This window comes from Brachyhypopomus gauderio, chromosome 20 (genome assembly GCF_052324685.1).
Source record: "Brachyhypopomus gauderio isolate BG-103 chromosome 20, BGAUD_0.2, whole genome shotgun sequence".
Lineage (NCBI taxonomy): Eukaryota > Metazoa > Chordata > Actinopteri > Gymnotiformes > Hypopomidae > Brachyhypopomus > Brachyhypopomus gauderio.
The window spans coordinates 2,902,594-2,922,113 of NC_135230.1; the positions used below are offsets into that span (position 1 = coordinate 2,902,594).

Genomic DNA, 19,520 nt, shown 5'->3' on the forward strand with positions numbered 1-19,520 from the left:
TACACACACACACGCACACACACACACACACGCACACCTACACACACGTACACACGTACACACACACACACCTACACACACACACACACACACGCACACACACACACACACGTACACACGTACACACACACGTACACACACACACCTACACACACACACACACACACACTATACTAAAGTCTCCACTTCTCCCAGGTGGAGTTTGTGGTCCACCCCTCCATCGCTCCTGACGACCCTCTGGTGAAGAGCGCCATCGAACAGATCCGCTTCCGCATCTCCAGCTCCTACACCGTCCACCGGTAGAACCGCCCACACCTGGGGAATACCATCCCACACCTGGGGAATACCATCCCACACCTGGGGAATACCATCCCACACCTGGGGAATACCATCCCACACATGCCCTCACTCATTTGGGGAATACTGACACATCACTTCCTCCTCCTCTCTCGCCTTCCAGGATGAAGAAAGAGGAGAAAGTGAAGGCTCTTGCCGAGGAGACAGAGGAACGAGATTCACAGAACAGCCCAAAAGGTTTACACAGGAGAACCGAGGAGCGGATGGGAGTGAAGGGGTTAAAGGACTTCAGACCCAGCATCAGTGAGTCCACCTCCCAGAGACCGCACCGCAGGTCTGTCTGTGGACCGCACCGCAGGTCTGTCTGGACCGCACGCCAGGTCTGTCTGAGGACCGCACGGCAGGTCTGTCTGAGGACCGCACGGCAGGTCTGTCTGAGGACCGCACGGCAGGTCTGTCTGTGGACCGCACCGCAGGTCTGTCTGGACCGCACGCCAGGTCTGTCTGAGGACCGCACGCCAGGTCTGTCTGAGGACCGCACGCCAGGTCTGTCTGTGGACCGCACCGCAGGTCTGTCTGGACCGCACGCCAGGTCTGTCTGAGGACCGCACGGCAGGTCTGTCTGTGGACCGCACCGCAGGTCTGTCTGTGGACCGCACGCCAGGTCTGTCTGTGGACCGCACGCCAGGTCTGTCTGTGGACCGCACGCCAGGTCTGTCTGTCTGTGGACCGCACCGCAGGTCTGTCTGTGGACCGCACGCCAGGTCTGTCTGTGGACCGCACCGCAGGTCTGTCTGTGGACCGCACCGCAGGTCTGTCTGTGGACCGCACGCCAGGTCTGTCTGTGGACCGCACCGCAGGTCTGTCTGTGGACCGCACGCCAGGTCTGTCTGTGGACCGCACCGCAGGTCTGTCTGAGGACCGCACCGCAGGTCTGTCTGTGGACCGCACGCCAGGTCTGTCTGTGGACCGCACGCCAGGTCTGTCTGAGGACCGCACGCCAGGTCTGTCTGTGGACCGCACGCCAGGTCTGTCTGGACCGCACGCCAGGTCTGTCTGTGGACCGCACGCCAGGTCTGTCTGAGGACCGCACGCCAGGTCTGTCTGTGGACCGCACCGCAGGTCTGTCTGAGGACCGCACGCCAGGTCTGTCTGTGGACCGCACGGCAGGTCTGTCTGTGGACCGCACGGCAGGTCTGTCTGTGGACCGCACGCCAGGTCTGTCTGAGGACCGCACGGCAGGTCTGTCTGAGGACCGCACGGCAGGTCTGTCTGAGGACCGCACGCCAGGTCTGTCTGTGGACCGCACCGCAGGTCTGTCTGGACCGCACGCCAGGTCTGTCTGAGGACCGCACGGCAGGTCTGTCTGTGGACCGCACGCCAGGTCTGTCTGTGGACCGCACGCCAGGTCTGTCTGTGGACCGCACGCCAGGTCTGTCTGTCTGTGGACCGCACCGCAGGTCTGTCTGTGGACCGCACGCCAGGTCTGTCTGTGGACCGCACCGCAGGTCTGTCTGTGGACCGCACCGCAGGTCTGTCTGTGGACCGCACGCCAGGTCTGTCTGTGGACCGCACCGCAGGTCTGTCTGTGGACCGCACCGCAGGTCTGTCTGTGGACCGCACGCCAGGTCTGTCTGTGGACCGCACCGCAGGTCTGTCTGAGGACCGCACCGCAGGTCTGTCTGTGGACCGCACGCCAGGTCTGTCTGTGGACCGCACGCCAGGTCTGTCTGTGGACCGCACGCCAGGTCTGTCTGAGGACCGCACGCCAGGTCTGTCTGTGGACCGCACGCCAGGTCTGTCTGTGGACCGCACCGCAGGTCTGTCTGTGGACCGCACGGCAGGTCTGTCTGTGGACCGCACGCCAGGTCTGTCTGTGGACCGCACGCCAGGTCTGTCTGTGGACCGCACGCCAGGTCTGTCTGTGGACCGCACGCCAGGTCTGTCTGTGGACCGCACGGAGGTTCTTGACATTCTGTAACTTGACGTGAGGTTCTGCGTGGCAAAAATTATGCAATCGCGGTGGCTCTGGTCGTGCACCTCTCGAATTTAGTAACTTTGCGCGTGCCACGCTTCAGCGCAATGAATAAAGTCATGTTTCCAGGGTTCATACACCTTTACAAGGTGGAATTCAAGCACTTGTACGTCACTTTCAAGGTCCATTTTCAGTATATTCCAGCATCTTAAACTTAATGACGTTACATATTTATACATATACTCAAAATGATTCGAAATAATTAGCTTTTTTATCACATTATTAGCGCTACGGTCACTTGCAAAAGTATAACTGAGCCTTTAGTTGCCGTTGTTGTTCAATGGGTTTAAACCATTTTGAGGCTGTGCTCCAAGCTTTTGCTGTATATTTGTGGTTTTTGTGCTGTTTTAAACAAAAAACATGGGTCCCAATAAAGACATAACGGAAAAGCAGAAGAGGAAAACTGTAAGAACAACAATAGAGTTGAAAAGGGCGATCATAGAGAAGTATGAAAAAGGCATTTGTGTGACGGACGTAGCATTGGAATTCAACTTGATGGTTGAGAACGGATTAATCCATTTTCAGTTATTTCTTATGGGGAAAATTGATTCAGAACTCGACTACATCCTTCTGGAAAGAAAAAAACTGACCAATTTTTTGGCGTGTGTGTGTGTGTGTGTGTGAGCTAGTTCCAGGACTGAGTCGGTCGCTAGGCTTTCAGCCGAAGATGCCTCGTTTCCGTGTGGTCCACACGTTGTTGTGGTATCTGATATACGGTCATCCCCTAAACCACCCCGCCCCTAGCGATGACTCCGCCCCTAACGACTACCCCGCCTCTACCGTCACCTCTAAGTCAGGGGTGGGCAACAATGAACAGGATGTGGTCCTCTCCAGCTCAGAGACAGACCCAACACAGGACACTCCCCACACAGAGACAGACCCAACACAGGACACTCCCCACACAGAGACAGAGACAGACCCAACACAGGACACTCCCCACACAGAGACAGAGACAGACCCAACACAGGACACTCCCCACACAGAGACAGAGACAGACCCAACACAGGACACTCCCCACACTGCCAGCCAAGATAAGCAGTTTAAGGGTGAGTCGCCACACCACTAACCACTAATTATGATGATATTGCAGAACATCTCATGTTCTCTTTCCTTTTCTGTACCCATCACACTCTCTCTCTCTCTCTCTCTCTCCTCCTCGTAGTCTATGTGAATGAGCTCAGCTGGAAGAGGTTTATCCCCCCTATACCAGTGCACAGGCAGTATGGGTACGGATGGGCTTTGGTCAGCGACCTCCTCATCTCACTGCCCCTCAGTCTGTATGTCCAGGTCATTCAGATCAATTACAAGGTACACACGCATACACACACACACACACACACATATACACACACATACACACACACACAAACGCACTTCGTATAGTTTTTACTTAGTTATCGTCTCGTTTTCGTCATGAAAAAAAGGTTTGTTGACAAAAACTGACAAATTATTCGTCAACTAAATGAACACTGACACACGCGCACACACTGCACATACATACACTCATACATGTACAAACTCACACGTTCTCACACACACCTACACGTACACTCACATACACGTACACTAACACGTACACACACATACACTCACAAGTACACACATACACGTGCACACACACTAACACACATACATACATGTACACACACACACTCAAACACACACATACATGTACACACTCACATGTACACACACACATACAAGCATATACAAACAATGTTAGTTGTCAGTTGTATTTTCTGCACCTGAATTCTTGAACTGTATTGCTTTTGAGTTTTAGAACATTGTGTATTTGAAAAAAAAACTTCATCATGTGGTCCATTGTAATGTCCCCACAGCACCATAACTTTGTGACTGTGTGTGTGTGTGTGTATGTGTGTGTGTGTGTGTGTGTAGGTGGAGGGTTTAGAGGACTTCCTGAATGACCCAGTAAAGCAGCACTACCTCGTCCGCTTCCTCCCTTCCAGCATCAAGACACAGCTGCTACACCGACGGTGTGTTCACACACACACACACACACACACACACACACACACACACACACACACACACACACACACACACACACACACACACACACAAAAAGATCCCAGAGACCTGAGAATAAAATATAGTATCTGAGAGATCTTATTGTTATTTCCTGTGCAAACAGGAAGTACTTCTTCAGTTTCTGTGAGAGTTTGCAGAAGCTCTGCTTCATGGGTCTTCTGCAGTTCGGACCTTCTGAGAAGTTCATGGATAAAGATCAGGTGCGTGTGTGTCCACGTTAGATCAGGGGCGTGTGTGTGTCCACGTTAGATCAGGGGCGTGTGTGTGTCCACGTTAGATCAGGTGCGTGTGTGTGTCCACGTTAGATCAAGTGCGTGTGTGTGTCCACGTTAGATCAGGGGCGTGTGAGTCCACATTAGATCAGGTGCGTGTGTGTGTCCACGTTAGATCAAGTGCGTGTGTGTGTCCACGTTAGATCAGGGGCGTGTGTGTGTCCACGTTAGATCAGGTGCGTGTGTGTCCACGTTAGATCAGGTGCCTGGGTTTATTGTCAGTACTGTGGTATGTAAAGGACATATAGAGGATTAAAGTTGTGTTACTGTGCGTTCACACCGAAAGCGACGAGAGCGACACGGCGACCGGAAGTCATTCATTTTCAATGAGAGTGAGCAACACCCAGCGACGGACACGACGCGACCGTGAGCGGCATGAAGTGAGCGAATCGAGCGACGCGAATAAGTTGAGCTCGGCTCAACTTTATGCAAATGAGCAGTGACGCGCGGCGACTACCAATCAGAAAGTATGTTTGCACCCTCCTCCGAAACCGCACCTCTGACTTTGGGTCTCTGGATGTCCCGCACTTTATGATGTGTACGAGGGACCTCGTAAAAAAAATGAAGCATGGCAAAAGGTGTCAGAAATGTTTATATACTATGTGTTTTATACACACACTATGTTTTATACACGCACTCCTTTATAATCGTGTGTCCTGTCATCAATAGATTAAAATAAATAAATACTGCATCCTGCTTTAAAAACGTGATTTGTATATCTGTCACGTGCTGCATGCAGGCGTGATGTTGGACACGCCCCCACACGACGCGATGCTGGCGACTCGGCGACGGAGAGCGATTTTATCGCTTTCGGTGTGAACGCACAGTTACTCTCTTACCCAGGAGCAGCAGTAAACACTGAAATCAACTACAAAATCAACATTAATTAATTAAACTAAGTAAACTAAATGGACTACAACATTAAATATACAACTGACATTAACTATGTAAATATATTAAAAAAACTATCTAAAAAGTTTAGTTAATGTCTGTTGTTTAGCTTAGTTTAGTTAATGTCTGTTGTTCGACTATTTAAATCGAACATTCATTCATTCATTATTTAATATTATAGACATTAACTAAGTAAACTGTAACATTATAACATTAAATAATCTATACAATAAATACGACAATAACATTGAGTAAACTACATAATAATAAACTATATAAACTAAATAGACTATAACATTAACTAAGTTAAAGACTATAACCAAACGTAAAAAATATACCACTGAACACTGCAAAAAACGTAACATTATGTGCTAACAGAAGTGTGTGTGTGTGTGTGTGTGTGTGTGTGTGTGTGTGTTAGGTGTTTATTTTCCTGAAGAAGCACGCGACCATCACAGACACCACGGTGTGTGAGCCCCACTATAATCTCGCCATTGAGACGCGGCCGTTTGACAAACGACACTACACCTTCACCTCCCCACAGGACCTGGAGAACTACTGGTTCGACCTGCTGTGTGTGTGCCTCAACACTCCTTTAGGTAACACACACACACACACCTACATACACACTCACACTCGCATATGCAGCCACACACACACTCACACACACACAGCTGTACACACCGAATGCACATACCCATAAATATATACTCACACACGCATTCAAAATAATATACACACACTCCTACACCAATGCACACACACACACCCCCCCCACACACTCACACATGCCCCCACATACTTACACACACTCAAGTACACATACACACACATGAACATGTGTATGCAAACATGTATCTATATAAATATGGCAGTGGCGGATGCTGGTCTTTCAAGGAGGGGAAGCTCAATTTCGGCTTGAGTGATAGAAGACAGTCTCCAAACACAAGCAGCTACAACAAAAACCACTACAAATAGAAGCTCGATTTGTCGCTAGTCGTTTTTAACGAAGAAAATGCCGCTAAGAGGATTAGGAAAATCTCCGGTTCAACTCAGAACAGAATGAAAAAAAAAAAAAAAATTAAATTAACCCGTGGAGGTTTACTCCAAAAGATCGCTGATTCGCTCATTTCGCTGTCAATCAAAAAGGGATTCGGCCTCAGACAGATCATCCAATCATCATGCAGAAGCTGAGCGTCCAGGCCAGCCCAGTGCCCCATAGACCCCCAGAGACGCTGAGTGTCCGATGGACGGGACAAAGCCCAGCATTTATCCAATGGCTCGTCTCGTTTCGCTGCACTCTTCGCTTCGCTATTGAACTCTGTAGACGCTCAGTGTCCACACCGTTTAAAGCACCGTGAAGCTGCGGGACTGAGTGAGAGGAAAGCTGCATCGTTACCAGTGATAAGAAGCTGATTCTGAACAAAAGTTGAGCGCGTTGTAGCGCATATTTAGTCAATGATATGTACACACAACAGTATATGTTTGATCACTTATTTTTGACATTTTAGGGGAAGCTGAGCTTCCCTTGCAGTCTTAGAGCAATCGCCACTGACATATGGGCATAGTTATTCAATTATTTCTTAGTAGACCCTTGAGAATGTGTATCAAGTGTTGCGTGTGGCACGTGTTGCGTGTGTCAGGTGTGATCCGTGCGCGCTCACATCAGGGTGAGGGGGATGAAGACAGAGAGGGGGAGCAGACTGATGTTGCCGTGGGAACAGAACGTCCTGAGCGACTGCAGCAGACGTTGAAGTGAGGCCGTCACCATGGAGCCGCTCTGCTTTCACTCATTTATTCGTTTGTTTGTTCATTTATTTGTTTGTTTGATTGTTTGTTCATTCTGCTCAGATTTCTGCTCAGATTTGCCAGACTCACATTTCCCATCCGTGACTTTGTCCTTTTATTAAAATGCTGTTTTGTTCTACTGACTAAAATTGATGAAGCCTTCAGCCTCCATAAGAAAATGAGCTTCGAGTCCTAAGCTCTGATTGGTTGAGGGTTTTTTATTTTTGTTTTCATTGGATGATGCATTTTTCTTTATGATGTGGCTGTGCAGTGGGACTTGTGATGTCGTCGATGATGGCGTAACCCCTGGTGACGGGCAGGGGGCGGGGGGATTAGACTCCTCCTTCTTCAGTCACCTGAAACGTAACTGGATCTGGACAACACATGTGCTCAACAAACCCAAAAAGGTTATACACACCTTTATACACACCTTTCTCTCTGTGTCTCAAACACACACACACACACACACACACACACACACAAAGGTTATACACACCTTTCTCTCTGTGTCTCAAATATACATCAGAGATGGGGACTCGAGTTTGGGACTTGTACTCAAGTCGCACTTAAGTCGCATATACAGTGACTTCAGACTCGACTTAGACTTGCGTTCAAAAGACTTCCGACTCGACTTGGACTCGTGATTTGAGACTCGTGAACAATCTTTTATTTGTAATGTTCTTTTGTGTTTCATTTGACGATCTCTTCTCCGCCTGTCTGTATGCTTTTCTCTTCCCGCTGACGTAAAATTTTCCACGTGAGGGTCCGCGTGGCGGTTGCGATTCATCAAGTATAAACCTGGCTTTACGTGACACAAACGCACGCGCTGCAAACCATCGCGATCCTGGCGGCGCCGGTGAGGACGCTCGCTTCTGTTCCACCATTCTTAATAAGATTTGTGTACAAAAACTTCGCACAAGTAGCAAATAGAAGAGCAGCAAACTGCAGCGTGTGTGGCATAAAAATACAGGATGCTGGTTCCACCACATCTAATTTTATTCGCCACCTGAAAACCCACCCGGAAAGGTTAGTCACTGCCTGAAAGGTTATTAGCATCTGCTACAAACAAGCTTAGCGTCACAGTTAGTGTGTTATAACCAGTGTTGGGGAGTAACGAATTACATGTAACGACGTTACGTAATTTAAGTACAAAAAAGTGTAACTGTAATTCGTTACAGTTACAATGAGAAAAAAATATGTAATTCAGTTAGTTACTTCTGGAAATTTTAAAAAATATATGAACAAAAACCTTTGCAAAATATTTAATATTTTTATTGCTTTGTGCCCTATATCGCTGTTTCCTGCTTGTTTCTGTGCTGAAACAGCAAGCGCGCCATTCAGTTTCAGCTCAAGCAGCAATCATGACAGATCCCTTAAAGCACTGGAAATTTAAGGAGCATTTGTTTTCGCTACGTGTTGTCAATAAATGTGAACCATGTGCCACCATCGGCAACTATTTGTAATTATGCCAAGCCTTTGTGTAAATTTCGGAGTTTGGAGGTTTATGTCCGATCAGAAGGCAACCATTATTGGGGTTGTAAGCGAGCTAACAGCAAGGTATGTTGACTGTGGTTTCCATAGTTACCTGCTGGGCTAGCTGCTACCATTCACTTGAATGTGTTTGTCCTTTAGCATGCTAGCTTGATTTATAGGCTAACCAAATTAACTGTTTGAAGTCCTAAACAGGCATTCGTTGGAATCATACATGACTTTTATAGACAATGACAGACGGTATCAAATGAATATTTATGACTGTTTGGTGTTGGAAAAACGTTTGTCGATGTCTATGACGCGACCTAGCCTACCCAATTGGTATCATTGGACCTACCGTTCGACAAGCAATACATTTAAATGAAATTTGTATGAAGTTACAAATTACCTAGGGAAATGCATGTGTGTGTAATGTAGTTATGGCAGTACAATGCACAGGGCAAAGAAAAATATATGATATAAATAAATGTGATAAATACAGATGGAATCATACAGATAATATACAGATTATCCTATACCACTGTAGATAGGGCTATACAGATGTGAATTGAAGAGGAACACTGTACAGATTTTGTGTGGATGGTAAGGTATGGATAGAGGTGAAGGAAAGAATGGTCTTTGGGAAGAGTTCAATAAGGTGACCGCTGTGGGAAAGAAGTGGTTTCTGAACCTGCTTGTGTTAGTCTGCGTGAAAATGGTAGAGCCTGGGGGAGGAGCAGAAAAGAGTATGGCCCGATGACAGGAGTCTGAGAATCTTACATGCCTGGTGCAGGCATCTCTTCTTGTGGACCTCCTGTGATTGCCTGTCAGCAATTCCCTCTCAGCTTAGTACTCTTTTAAGGTTCACACTGTTAGTTCTCAAAAATTAAATGTTGATCATGGGTCAATACTCATTTAAACCTTAAAGTAATCCAAAAGTAATTAGTTACATTACTTTTTTTAAAGTAATCGGAAAAGTTACATTACAATTACATTTTAAACAAGGTAACTTGTAACTGTAACAAATTACATTTTTAAACACTGGTTATATCCTAATGTTGCGCAGTTAGCTTGGTATTGACTTGCCACCAGTGCAGCAGTAGAGAGAGTGTTCAGTCATGGAGGCCTCATAATGCGCCCTCATCGAGCCAGGCTGAAGAAGCACTTTTTTAAATGTAATGTGTTTTCCTTGTGTTGGGACACTGAAAGACACCTTGAAGTTCAAATAGATTGTGTTTGATCCAGTTCATTAGGAGATAAAAAGTTGATGCTGCAGGACTTTTTATGTGAGAATCATTATCAGCCCCGTCGACAGGGGGGGACAACCGGGTCTGTTGTCCCGGGCCCCAGGGCCAGGGGGGCCCATCAAAGAGCCCAGCAATTTATTTTTTATTTAAAGTCTATAATTTTTAAATAATCTTGAAATCTTTCATTAATATAAAATTCTGTACTCAAAATAAACTCAATGGCTAAAATATATATGTTTTTTAACCTATCTGCATATTTTCCATTAAGTGCATACACCCCCGCATCCCACTGGAAAATGGTTTGATCCAGCACCGACCGTAACCGGCTGGTACCCCCACAACAGCGGGAAATACAGTGGTGGATAGTTAAAGTAAATACAGAAATCTGGAGCACAGAAAAGAAAGGAAAACTTTCTTGTCCCGGGCCCTAGCAAGACTGTCAACGGGCCTGATCATTATTATTGTAAAATTTGAATTCTGTTTTTAATTTTTATTTTATAATCACTAATTTGGTTGCTTTATATGCAGACCTTTCATATATATATAATTTAAAAATGTGATTGTTAGAAAGATTTAGATTTTTTTTTTCACAGCCCCCCTTTATCTTTTAGAGCAAAATATAGCATGTTCTCCTCAAATAAGAGAATAATATAACCAGAAAAATGTCAGTTTTGTAAGAAAAATACTTTTTGGAGAAAAATACAGAAACAAAATTTATCTGGAAAACATTTTATTTTTTCATTTAAGCTATACATCAGAAGTGTAATAACAGACCATTACAACTATAAAGTGATTTGCGACTGCAGTGTCACTCAAATATTTGGGACTTGACTTGGACTTGAGACCAAAGACTTGAGACTTGACTTGGACTTTGCAAAAAATGACTTGTGAGCATCTCTGTCAAACGTATACTGACCTGTTTGTTCAAACGTATACTGACCTGTTTGTTCAAACGTAGACTGACCCGTTTGGTCAAACGTAGACTGACCCGTTTGGTCAAACGTAGACTGACCCGTTTGGTCAAACGTAGACTGACCCGTTTGGTCAAATGTAGACTGATCTGTTTGGTCAACCTGTTTGTTGAGTACTTCAATTACCACTGCAGATAACACATTGTTGTTCTTATACTTTACATTGACTTTTTATTTATTTGTTTATTTACACAGATTTTAATTCCTGTTGTTTAAGTTTGAATCTGTTTAATTGAAATACTAGGCATTGGTTCACGTATTTTAATGTAAATGTGTATGGAGTTGTTAGTATCATGCGGGGTTGTGATAGTATTGTTTTTTGAGGGGTTATGTCAGTTTTGTTGTGATAGTATTTTTTTTGAGGGGTTATGTCAGTTTTGTTGTGATAGTATTGTTTTTTGATGGGTTATGTCAGTTTTGTTGTGATAGTATTGTTTTTTGAGGGGTTATGTCGGTTTTGTTGTGATAGTATTGTTTTTTGAGGGGTTATGTCGGTTTTGTTGTGATAGTATTGTTTTTTGAGGGGTTATGTCGGTTTTGTTGTGATAGTATTGTTTTTTGAGGGGTTATGTCAGTTTTGTTGTGATAGTATTGTTTTTTGAGGGGTTATGTCAGTTTTGTTGTGATAGTGGTGTCAGGAATGTGTCAGGGTTGTGTCAGTCAGTGTTAATTTTGACAGCAATTTTTAATTTAGTTTTAGTCTTAGTCTTTTGACTAAAATGACATTTAGTTTTAGTCATAATTTAGTCTTTGGAGTTGTTTTTAGTTTTAGCCGACTAATTATCATTAGAATTTAGTCGACTAATTATCAAAATAATTTAGTTGACTAAACTTTTATTAACCAGTTACAGAATATTATTGTTTGTAAGTGCAATATACACAAAAACAGATTTCCAAACAACTTTATTTACCTGAACTTGTGCTTAGTGAGCATAACAATAATAAACCATTGATGACCAGTAGGCCCGCTCTACCTGAAAAGCATATGGAGTTTATGAATAATGCATATTACATTCTATATAAAACTGGGTGCCATAAAAACAGCAATGCCATAGCCTGCAGATGTAGTTTCATTTGTCGTCTTGTTTTTCTCAAAGTCAAAGGAGAAATGTGTCCATATATCGCTGCTCATCTTTCTCCCTGCTGACATTGTCAAGTTAACTTAGATTTGAATTTCATGAGTGACCACAGTTCACAGGCTGGTATGATCTTCCTGGGTTCTGTGCGATGTGAAGACGTTAGTCTTGATTGGACGGTTACCCAGTTTGTCCTGCCTCTCCGTGTACGCTAAAGTAGTTACGGTTGGATCTCTTCTTAACTTATCCCCACCTTTCACTAAACTAAATCAGGTCTGATTGAATGTCTTCGCTGGCCAATGTTTTCATCTAGTTTTTATTCATTGACGAAAATGTCCATTAATTTCGGCATCATTTTTATCTTTTTATATAGGTTCGTTTGAAGAAAACTATGACAAATTATTCGTCAATGAAATTAACACTGGTGTCAGTGTTATTAGGGATTGTGTCAGTGTTGTGATAGTGGTGTCAGGGTTGTGTCAGTGTTATTAGGGTTTGTGTCAGTGTTGTTGTGTTTGTGTTGAGTTGTTGTTAGTGTTATTGGGAGTTATGTCAGTGTTGTGTTAGTGTTGAGTGGTTGTCAGTGTTATTGGGGGTTGTGTCAGTGTTTTTGTGTTAGTGTTGTGAGTTGTTAGTGTTATTTGGGGTTGTGTTAGTGTTGAGTTGTTGTTAGTGTTATTGGGGTTGTGTCAGTGTTGTGTTAGTGTTGAGTGGTTGTCGGTGTTATTGGGGGTTGTGTCAGTGTTTTTGTGTTAGTGTTGTGAGTTGTTAGTGTTATTGGCGGTTGTGTCAGTGTTGAGTTGTTGTAAGTGTTATTGGGGGTTGTGTCAGTGTTGAGTTGTTGTAAATGTTATTGGGGGTTGTGTCAGTGTTGAGTTGTTGTAAGTGTTATTGGGGGTTGTGTCAGTGTTGAGTTGTTGTAAGTGTTATTGGGGGTTGTGTCAGTGTTGAGTTGTTGTAAGTGTTATTGGGGGTTGTCAGTGTTGAGTTGTTGTAAGTGTTATTGGGGGTTGTGTCAATGTTGTGTCAGTGTTGAGTTGTTGTAAGTGTTATTGGGGGTTGTAAGTGTTATTGGGGTTGTGTCAGTGTTGAGTTGTTGTAAGTGTTATTGGGGGTTGTGTCAGTGTTGAGTTGTTAGTGTTATTGGCGGTTGTAAGTGTTGAGTTGTTGTAAGTGTTATTGGGGGTTGTAAGTGTTATTGGGGTTGTGTCAGTGTTGTCAGTGTTGAGTTGTTGTGTTATTGGGGGTTGTCAGTGTTGTGTTAGTGTTGTGAGTTGTTAGTGTTATTGGCGGTTGTGTCAGTGTTGAGTTGTTGTAAGTGTTATTGGGGGTTGTCAGTGTTGAGTTGTAAGTGTTATTGGGGTTGTGTCAGTGTTGAGTTGTTGTAAGTGTTATTGGGGTTGTGTCAGTGTTGAGTTGTTGTAAGTGTTATTGGGGTTGTGTCAGTGTTGTGCCAGTGTTGAGTTGTTGTAAGTGTTATTGGGTGTTGTGTCAGTGTTGAGTTGTTGTGTTATTAACACTGATCATTTCTCTCTCCAGGATGGAGAAAGTCAGACTGTGAGACTGAGGAACCTCTTGTCCAAGCACCCCATCCCCAAGTCTGTGTGTCCAGGTGTGTGTGTGTGTGTGTGTCCAGGTGTGTGTGTGTGTGTGTCAGGGTGTGTGTGTGTGTGTGTGTGTGTCCAGGTGTGTGTGTGTGTGTGTGTGTCAGGGTGTGTGTGTGTATCTCAGGTGTGTGTGTTTGTGTCCCCACGTCTGTGTGTGTGTGTGTGTCAGGGTGGCTGTGTGTGTGTTATGTGTTTTATTATGGTGATTCTGTGATCTGGATTTAGGGTCCGTGCATTAAAAACTGCTCAGTTGCTGCTGTGTTGAAGTTGTTGGTGAATCCTCTCATATTGTCTGCAGCGATCGGGACAGGAGCACTAGCTCCCCCTGCTGTTCTGGAAGAGGAGGTGCAGCTGGGTACAGAGCCCCGCTCCAGAAACCTACAGGTTCGGGGAGGGAAGAAGCAGAAACGCAAGAGGCCAAAGAAGGAAAACAACAAGCCAGTCAAGAAGAAGAGGAAGGGTGAGGGGCGGGGATAGGGGGCGGGGATAGGGGGAGAGGAGGGCAGAGTTAGTGTTGGGGATTTGGGTTGAGGGCGGGGCCAGAGAGGGTGATGAGAGGAGTGGGTATGCTTGTGAGACACAAGCATGGTAGTGAGAGTTGGACACAGTACTGTTTGTGAGAATGACAGAGATGGAGATGTTTGTGGGTCAGGGAGAGAAGAGAAGAGAGAAGTCTTACTGTGTGTGTGTGTGTGTGTCAGTGGTGAGTGTGCGGAAACAGACTCTCTGCCAGGATGAAACCGATCGTAAGGCTCTGATGCGCATGACAAGGCAGAGGGTGTCCTGGACACATCTAGAGGACAGTGTCCTCATGCTGTGTAGGGTTGCCAGTCACTTCCTCAACCGCAAGGTAAACACACCGTATGTGGTAGTGTTTAAAAGGTACACACACAGTGTGTGGTAGTGTTTAAAAGAATGTCCTGTGGTTTCCTGTGATCTTTTAACATGTGTATGATTGTATGTATGTGCAGATTAACAAAGTGTTAACATGTATGTGTCTGTAGATTAAAAGGCCGTTTGTAGCTTGGAATGTCGTGCGTGACATTCTTCACAGAGAACTGGAGAAGTCTCTGGATAAAACCTCCTTATCAGTCGGACGACGGTCAAGCTACATTATGAAGAACCCTCAGACTCACCTTAACTACAGGTAATACTGAACCCCCATCATCCACCTTAACTACAGGTAATACTGAACCCCCCGTCACACACCTTAATTACAGGTAATACTGAACCCCCGTCACCCACCTTAACTACAGGTAATACTGAACCCCCGTCACCCACCTTAACTACAGGTAATACTGAACCCCCGTCACCCACCTTAACTACAGGTAATACTGAACCCCCGTCACCCACCTTAACTACAGGTAATACTGAACCCCCATCACCCACCTTAACTACAGGTACAGTAGAACCCCCATCACCCACCTTAACTACAGGTAATACTGAATCCCTATTACCCACCTTAACTACAGGTAATACTGAACCCCCGTCACCCACCTTAACTACAGGTAATACTGAACCCCCGTCACACACCTTAACTACAGGTAATACTGAACCCCCGTCACCCACCTTAACTACAGGTAATACTGAATCCCTATTACCCACCTTAACTACAGGTAATACTGAACCCCCGTCACCCACCTTAACTACAGGTAATACTGAACCCCCGTCACACACCTTAACTACAGGTAATACTGAACCCCCGTCACCCACCTTAACTACAGGTAATACTGAACCCCCGTTACCCACCTTAACTACAGGTAATACTGAACCCCTATTACCCAATTATCGCCTACATTCTCCTTTAACAACAGATAACCTGAAGTAGTACCTTCAGGTCAACAGAAACTGTAGAAACTGACCCCAGCACTGCGCTCATGCTAGCACTGACCTAACCCTAAACCTGTGGCTAAAGGTATTAATTCACTACATTCAGTTACCAAAACTATTGTGTGTGTGCGTGCGCTTACAGGATCTGCCTTGCTGAAGTGTATCAGGATAAAGCATTGATTGAGGGCTTCATGAACAGAACCAACAATTATGAAGACCCACAGGTAGGTGGCCCAGAGCTTAGACCTCTATGCCCTGAGAGCTGTTGTTTAATGTGTGTGTTGGTGGGAACTGTTGTTTAATGTGTGTGTTGGTGGGAGCTGTTGTTTAATGTGTGTGTTGGTGGGAGCTGTTGTTTAATGTGTGTGTTGGTGGGGTGGGTTTGTGTTCCAGGTGTGTGCTCAGGAATTTAATGAGTTTGTGAGCGCTCTCAGGTCAAAGTTCAGCTCAAGCTATGGTGCCAGTAATGTGGTCATCCCAGATACAAAAGAGGAACTCTTCAACAAGTAGGACACACACACACACACAAATAATGGAACAAAGATATGATGCGTATCCCAAGATATGATAATCTGATATGATAAAATATGTAATCTGTCCACTCTAGTTTCATGGTACCATAGTCAAACACATGGTATTTTACAAGGTATCTAGTAGGAGAACTCTGATGTTAGTAATACGGTGTGTTGGTCTTAATCTGGTGTAATATCAGTAATCTATCACTGATCTGATGTGATTATTGTAATGTCAGCCTGCAGTCTGCTTTAATGTTGGTAATCAGGTATGATATTATTAATTTGTGATGTCTAATTTTGTAATTGTAATTTTGTAAACCTGTAATACAATATATCCTTTAATACTCCTAATGTCTTTGCAGGTTTAAAGTGTATGCTATCGGGGAAGAACCAGCAACACGAATCAAAGATGTACTTACCAGGTGTGTGTGTGTGTTTAGATGTACTTACCAGGTGTGCGTGTGTGTGTTTAGATTTACAGATTTACTAATCATTATGAGAGGTGGGTGGCTGTGTGTGTGTATTTGGTACTTACAATTCTACCTGTCTGTGTAATACAGGTGTGAAGTCTGTTTTACAGGTGTGTGGTCTGTAGTACAGGTGTGAGGTCTGTAGTACAGGTATCTGGTCTGCAGTAAAGATGTTTGGTCTGTAGTACAGGTGTGTTCAGTGGAAAAGCCTGGTCTACAGAAGAACAGCCTGTACTACAGATCACACACCTGTAAAACAGACCACACATCTGTACTAAAGACCTCACACCAGATTAGATTAGCATCGACTGATGTCTCTGGTTTTCTTTTGTGTGTGTAGTCAGGAAGACATTCACGCTTTGGTGCTGAATAATTTGATCCAAAGCACACTGGTTCTCACCAACTCACAGATGAAGTCCTGCCGGTCCTTCCAGGTACTCACACCTTTAAAGACGTGTTCAGATATACCGCTCTAGAGCCACACGCATAACAGTGCCATCTCTAGATATACACACACACAGAACAGTGCCATCTCTAGATACACACACAAACATGGAACAGTGCCTTCTCTAGATCCACACACACAGCCAATACTGAACATTGCTGTAATAGCAGATACTGAACACACTTGGCCCACATATTAATATACATTCAAAATTGTTAATTAATCTTTCTGTAGCAATAAATACAGAATTAAATGTAACAAATTCTGTAATGTCTCACTTTTGCTCTTTTCCTGTCCACCCCCAACACTTACACACACTTACACACACTCACACACACTCACTCTCACACACACTCACTCTCACACACACACACACACACACACACATACACTCTCACACACACACACACACACACACACACACACACACACACACACACACACAGTCCTTCTCTCTGTATAGTAGGTATGATTCAGAGGTTCTGCAGAGGGCTTTTCAGGACTGTAAGAGGCGTGGTCTAGTGAACCGTCGTCGTGCCAACAAGGTCATTGCTCTCAGGAAGAGCAGAGCGGCTCCTTTTCTGGCCATGTCCTATCAGCTCTCACAGCACTACTACAGGTACCGCCCACCACCCAGGCTCAGTCCTGATTTGTTAATCAGGCCTGTAGAGGACACACCCACCCTAACCCTCAACAGAACACAGCCTGTGTTAGACTCCAGATGGTTTAGATTAAACTCACGGGTCATTTGTAGCATGCTGTGAAGGTTGTAGTGTGGGTGACTGTGTAGTCGTGGTTGTAGTGTGGGTGACGGTGTAGTCATGGTTGTAGTGTGGGTGACTGTGTAGTCATGGTTGTAGTGTGGGTGACTGTGTAGTCATGGTTGTAGTGTGGGTGACGGTGTAGTCATGGTTGTAGTGTGGGTGACGGTGTAGTCATGATTGAAGTATTCTAATACTATTAATGTTCTAACAGTAGTAGGGATCTACTAGATCACATGGTTTTCACACAGGTAAGAACTCACACACTCACACAAAGCCTAATTCCTTTATGTTTCTGTTGTCTTTTTTTTTTCTTTTCCTCTCCTCCTCTCTCCTCTCTCCTCTTTCTTCTCCACCCCTCCCTCCTCCATCCAGGTGTTTCACCTGGCGGTTCCCCAGTACCGTGTATAATGAGGTGTATGATCTTCTGGAGGTGCTCAGAGACAGAGGAGCGCTGGACCGGCCCCACACCTTCTCCTTCCAGGGGGAGAAGGACAAGCGGAGGGATGCACACACACAACAGCAGCAGGTTCAGGGTGGAGGTGAGGCCCCTGATCCTCTGCTGCCCCCTGGTGATGTGGAGGACATGGTGCCGTTCCCCATCGAGGCTCCGGGAGGGGCGTCGGCCTGCTGCCTGTCACTCATGACTCTGGGTCTGCTGTCCGTGGACGTGTCCATCCCTCAACAGGTGGTGGTGGTGGACAGCACCTTGGTGGACAACGAGGTGGTCAAGAGGTAAAACGCACACACACACACACACACACACACACACACACACACACACACACACACACACACACAAAGTGGAGACCACGTACACACACACACGCATACTGGACGTGCGTTTATATACACACACACCTATTGGACGAATGAACAAACACACCAGTACTGTACATTTATACATTTATACCCGTATGTGGTGTGTGTGTGTGTGTGTGTGTGTGTGTGTGTGTGTTCAGCATCACTAAAGAGCTGGATGAGGAAGAGGAGTGTGATGAAGGTGGGCGGGGTGAGCGGCAGGTGCGTGTGCAGGTGAAGGCGCGGCAGGCCTCACACACCAACTACCTGCTGATGAAGGGCTTCTTCATCCCGGGCGTCATCAGCCTGAGAAACATCAACTCCTCCGAAAACGTAGCAGTCAACTCCTGCACCGTACGCACACGCCTGCGCAGAACCGCTGCGCACACACTGTTCAGTGAGAGTGGTGAGTGTGTATACACACACACACATACACGTACACATACACACACACACACACACACACACACACACACACACACATCTTCAAAGGCATATTGACCATACTGATAAATTACTTTCTGTAATTCAAGATAATAAATAAAATACTACAGATGTGTGTGTATACTTCAATACATTTCATTTACATTTTTTAAAATTTCATTACATTTCTCTCTCTCTCTCTCTCTCTCTCTCTCTCTCTCTCTCTCTCTCTCTCTCTCTCTCTCTCAGACAGTACTCTTGCCCTGATATCTCAGTCCTGCATGTCCGCCCTGCCGGCCTCATTCACGCGTGTGTTGGGCCGGGGTGGAGCCCAGAGGCGGGGCTGGGTGGATGAGGGCGTGGCCATGTTGGGCTACACCCCCACTGATGTGGAGGCAGCACAGCTCATCAGGGCCACAGTGGAGAAGGAGGCGGAGTTTGGAATCGACCGCCAAGACCTGTGCAGGAGTTACTCCCACCTGGAACTGGTAGAGGGGAGCAGGACCAGATCACTACAGCAGTACATACAGGTGAGAGAGAGAGAGAGAGAAGGGGTGTGTGTGCATGTGTTT

At 45.4% G+C, this 19,520-nt stretch overlaps 1 protein-coding gene across 7 annotated transcripts in view; it reads left to right on the top strand.

Moving 5' to 3' along the window:
* gtf3c1 (general transcription factor IIIC subunit 1) overlaps nt 1-19,520 on the top strand; it is a 38,606-nt gene that overhangs the window by 13,035 nt on the left and 6,051 nt on the right. For all 7 annotated transcript variants that reach the window (XM_076982692.1, XM_076982694.1, XM_076982693.1 and 4 more), the window contains 21 exons: nt 196-299; nt 461-600; nt 2,962-3,378; nt 3,495-3,640; nt 4,229-4,326; nt 4,485-4,581; nt 5,966-6,143; nt 7,188-7,299; nt 7,604-7,739; nt 13,636-13,708; nt 14,002-14,163; nt 14,405-14,553; nt 14,708-14,850; nt 15,676-15,757; nt 15,927-16,039; nt 16,411-16,470; nt 16,859-16,952; nt 17,410-17,582; nt 18,100-18,459; nt 18,687-18,931; nt 19,198-19,478. In XM_076982692.1, the coding sequence (XP_076838807.1) occupies nt 196-299; nt 461-600; nt 2,962-3,378; nt 3,495-3,640; nt 4,229-4,326; nt 4,485-4,581; nt 5,966-6,143; nt 7,188-7,299; nt 7,604-7,739; nt 13,636-13,708; nt 14,002-14,163; nt 14,405-14,553; nt 14,708-14,850; nt 15,676-15,757; nt 15,927-16,039; nt 16,411-16,470; nt 16,859-16,952; nt 17,410-17,582; nt 18,100-18,459; nt 18,687-18,931; nt 19,198-19,478 (3,363 nt within the window). The remainder of the gene's footprint in view (nt 1-195; nt 300-460; nt 601-2,961; nt 3,379-3,494; nt 3,641-4,228; nt 4,327-4,484; nt 4,582-5,965; nt 6,144-7,187; nt 7,300-7,603; nt 7,740-13,635; nt 13,709-14,001; nt 14,164-14,404; nt 14,554-14,707; nt 14,851-15,675; nt 15,758-15,926; nt 16,040-16,410; nt 16,471-16,858; nt 16,953-17,409; nt 17,583-18,099; nt 18,460-18,686; nt 18,932-19,197; nt 19,479-19,520) is intronic.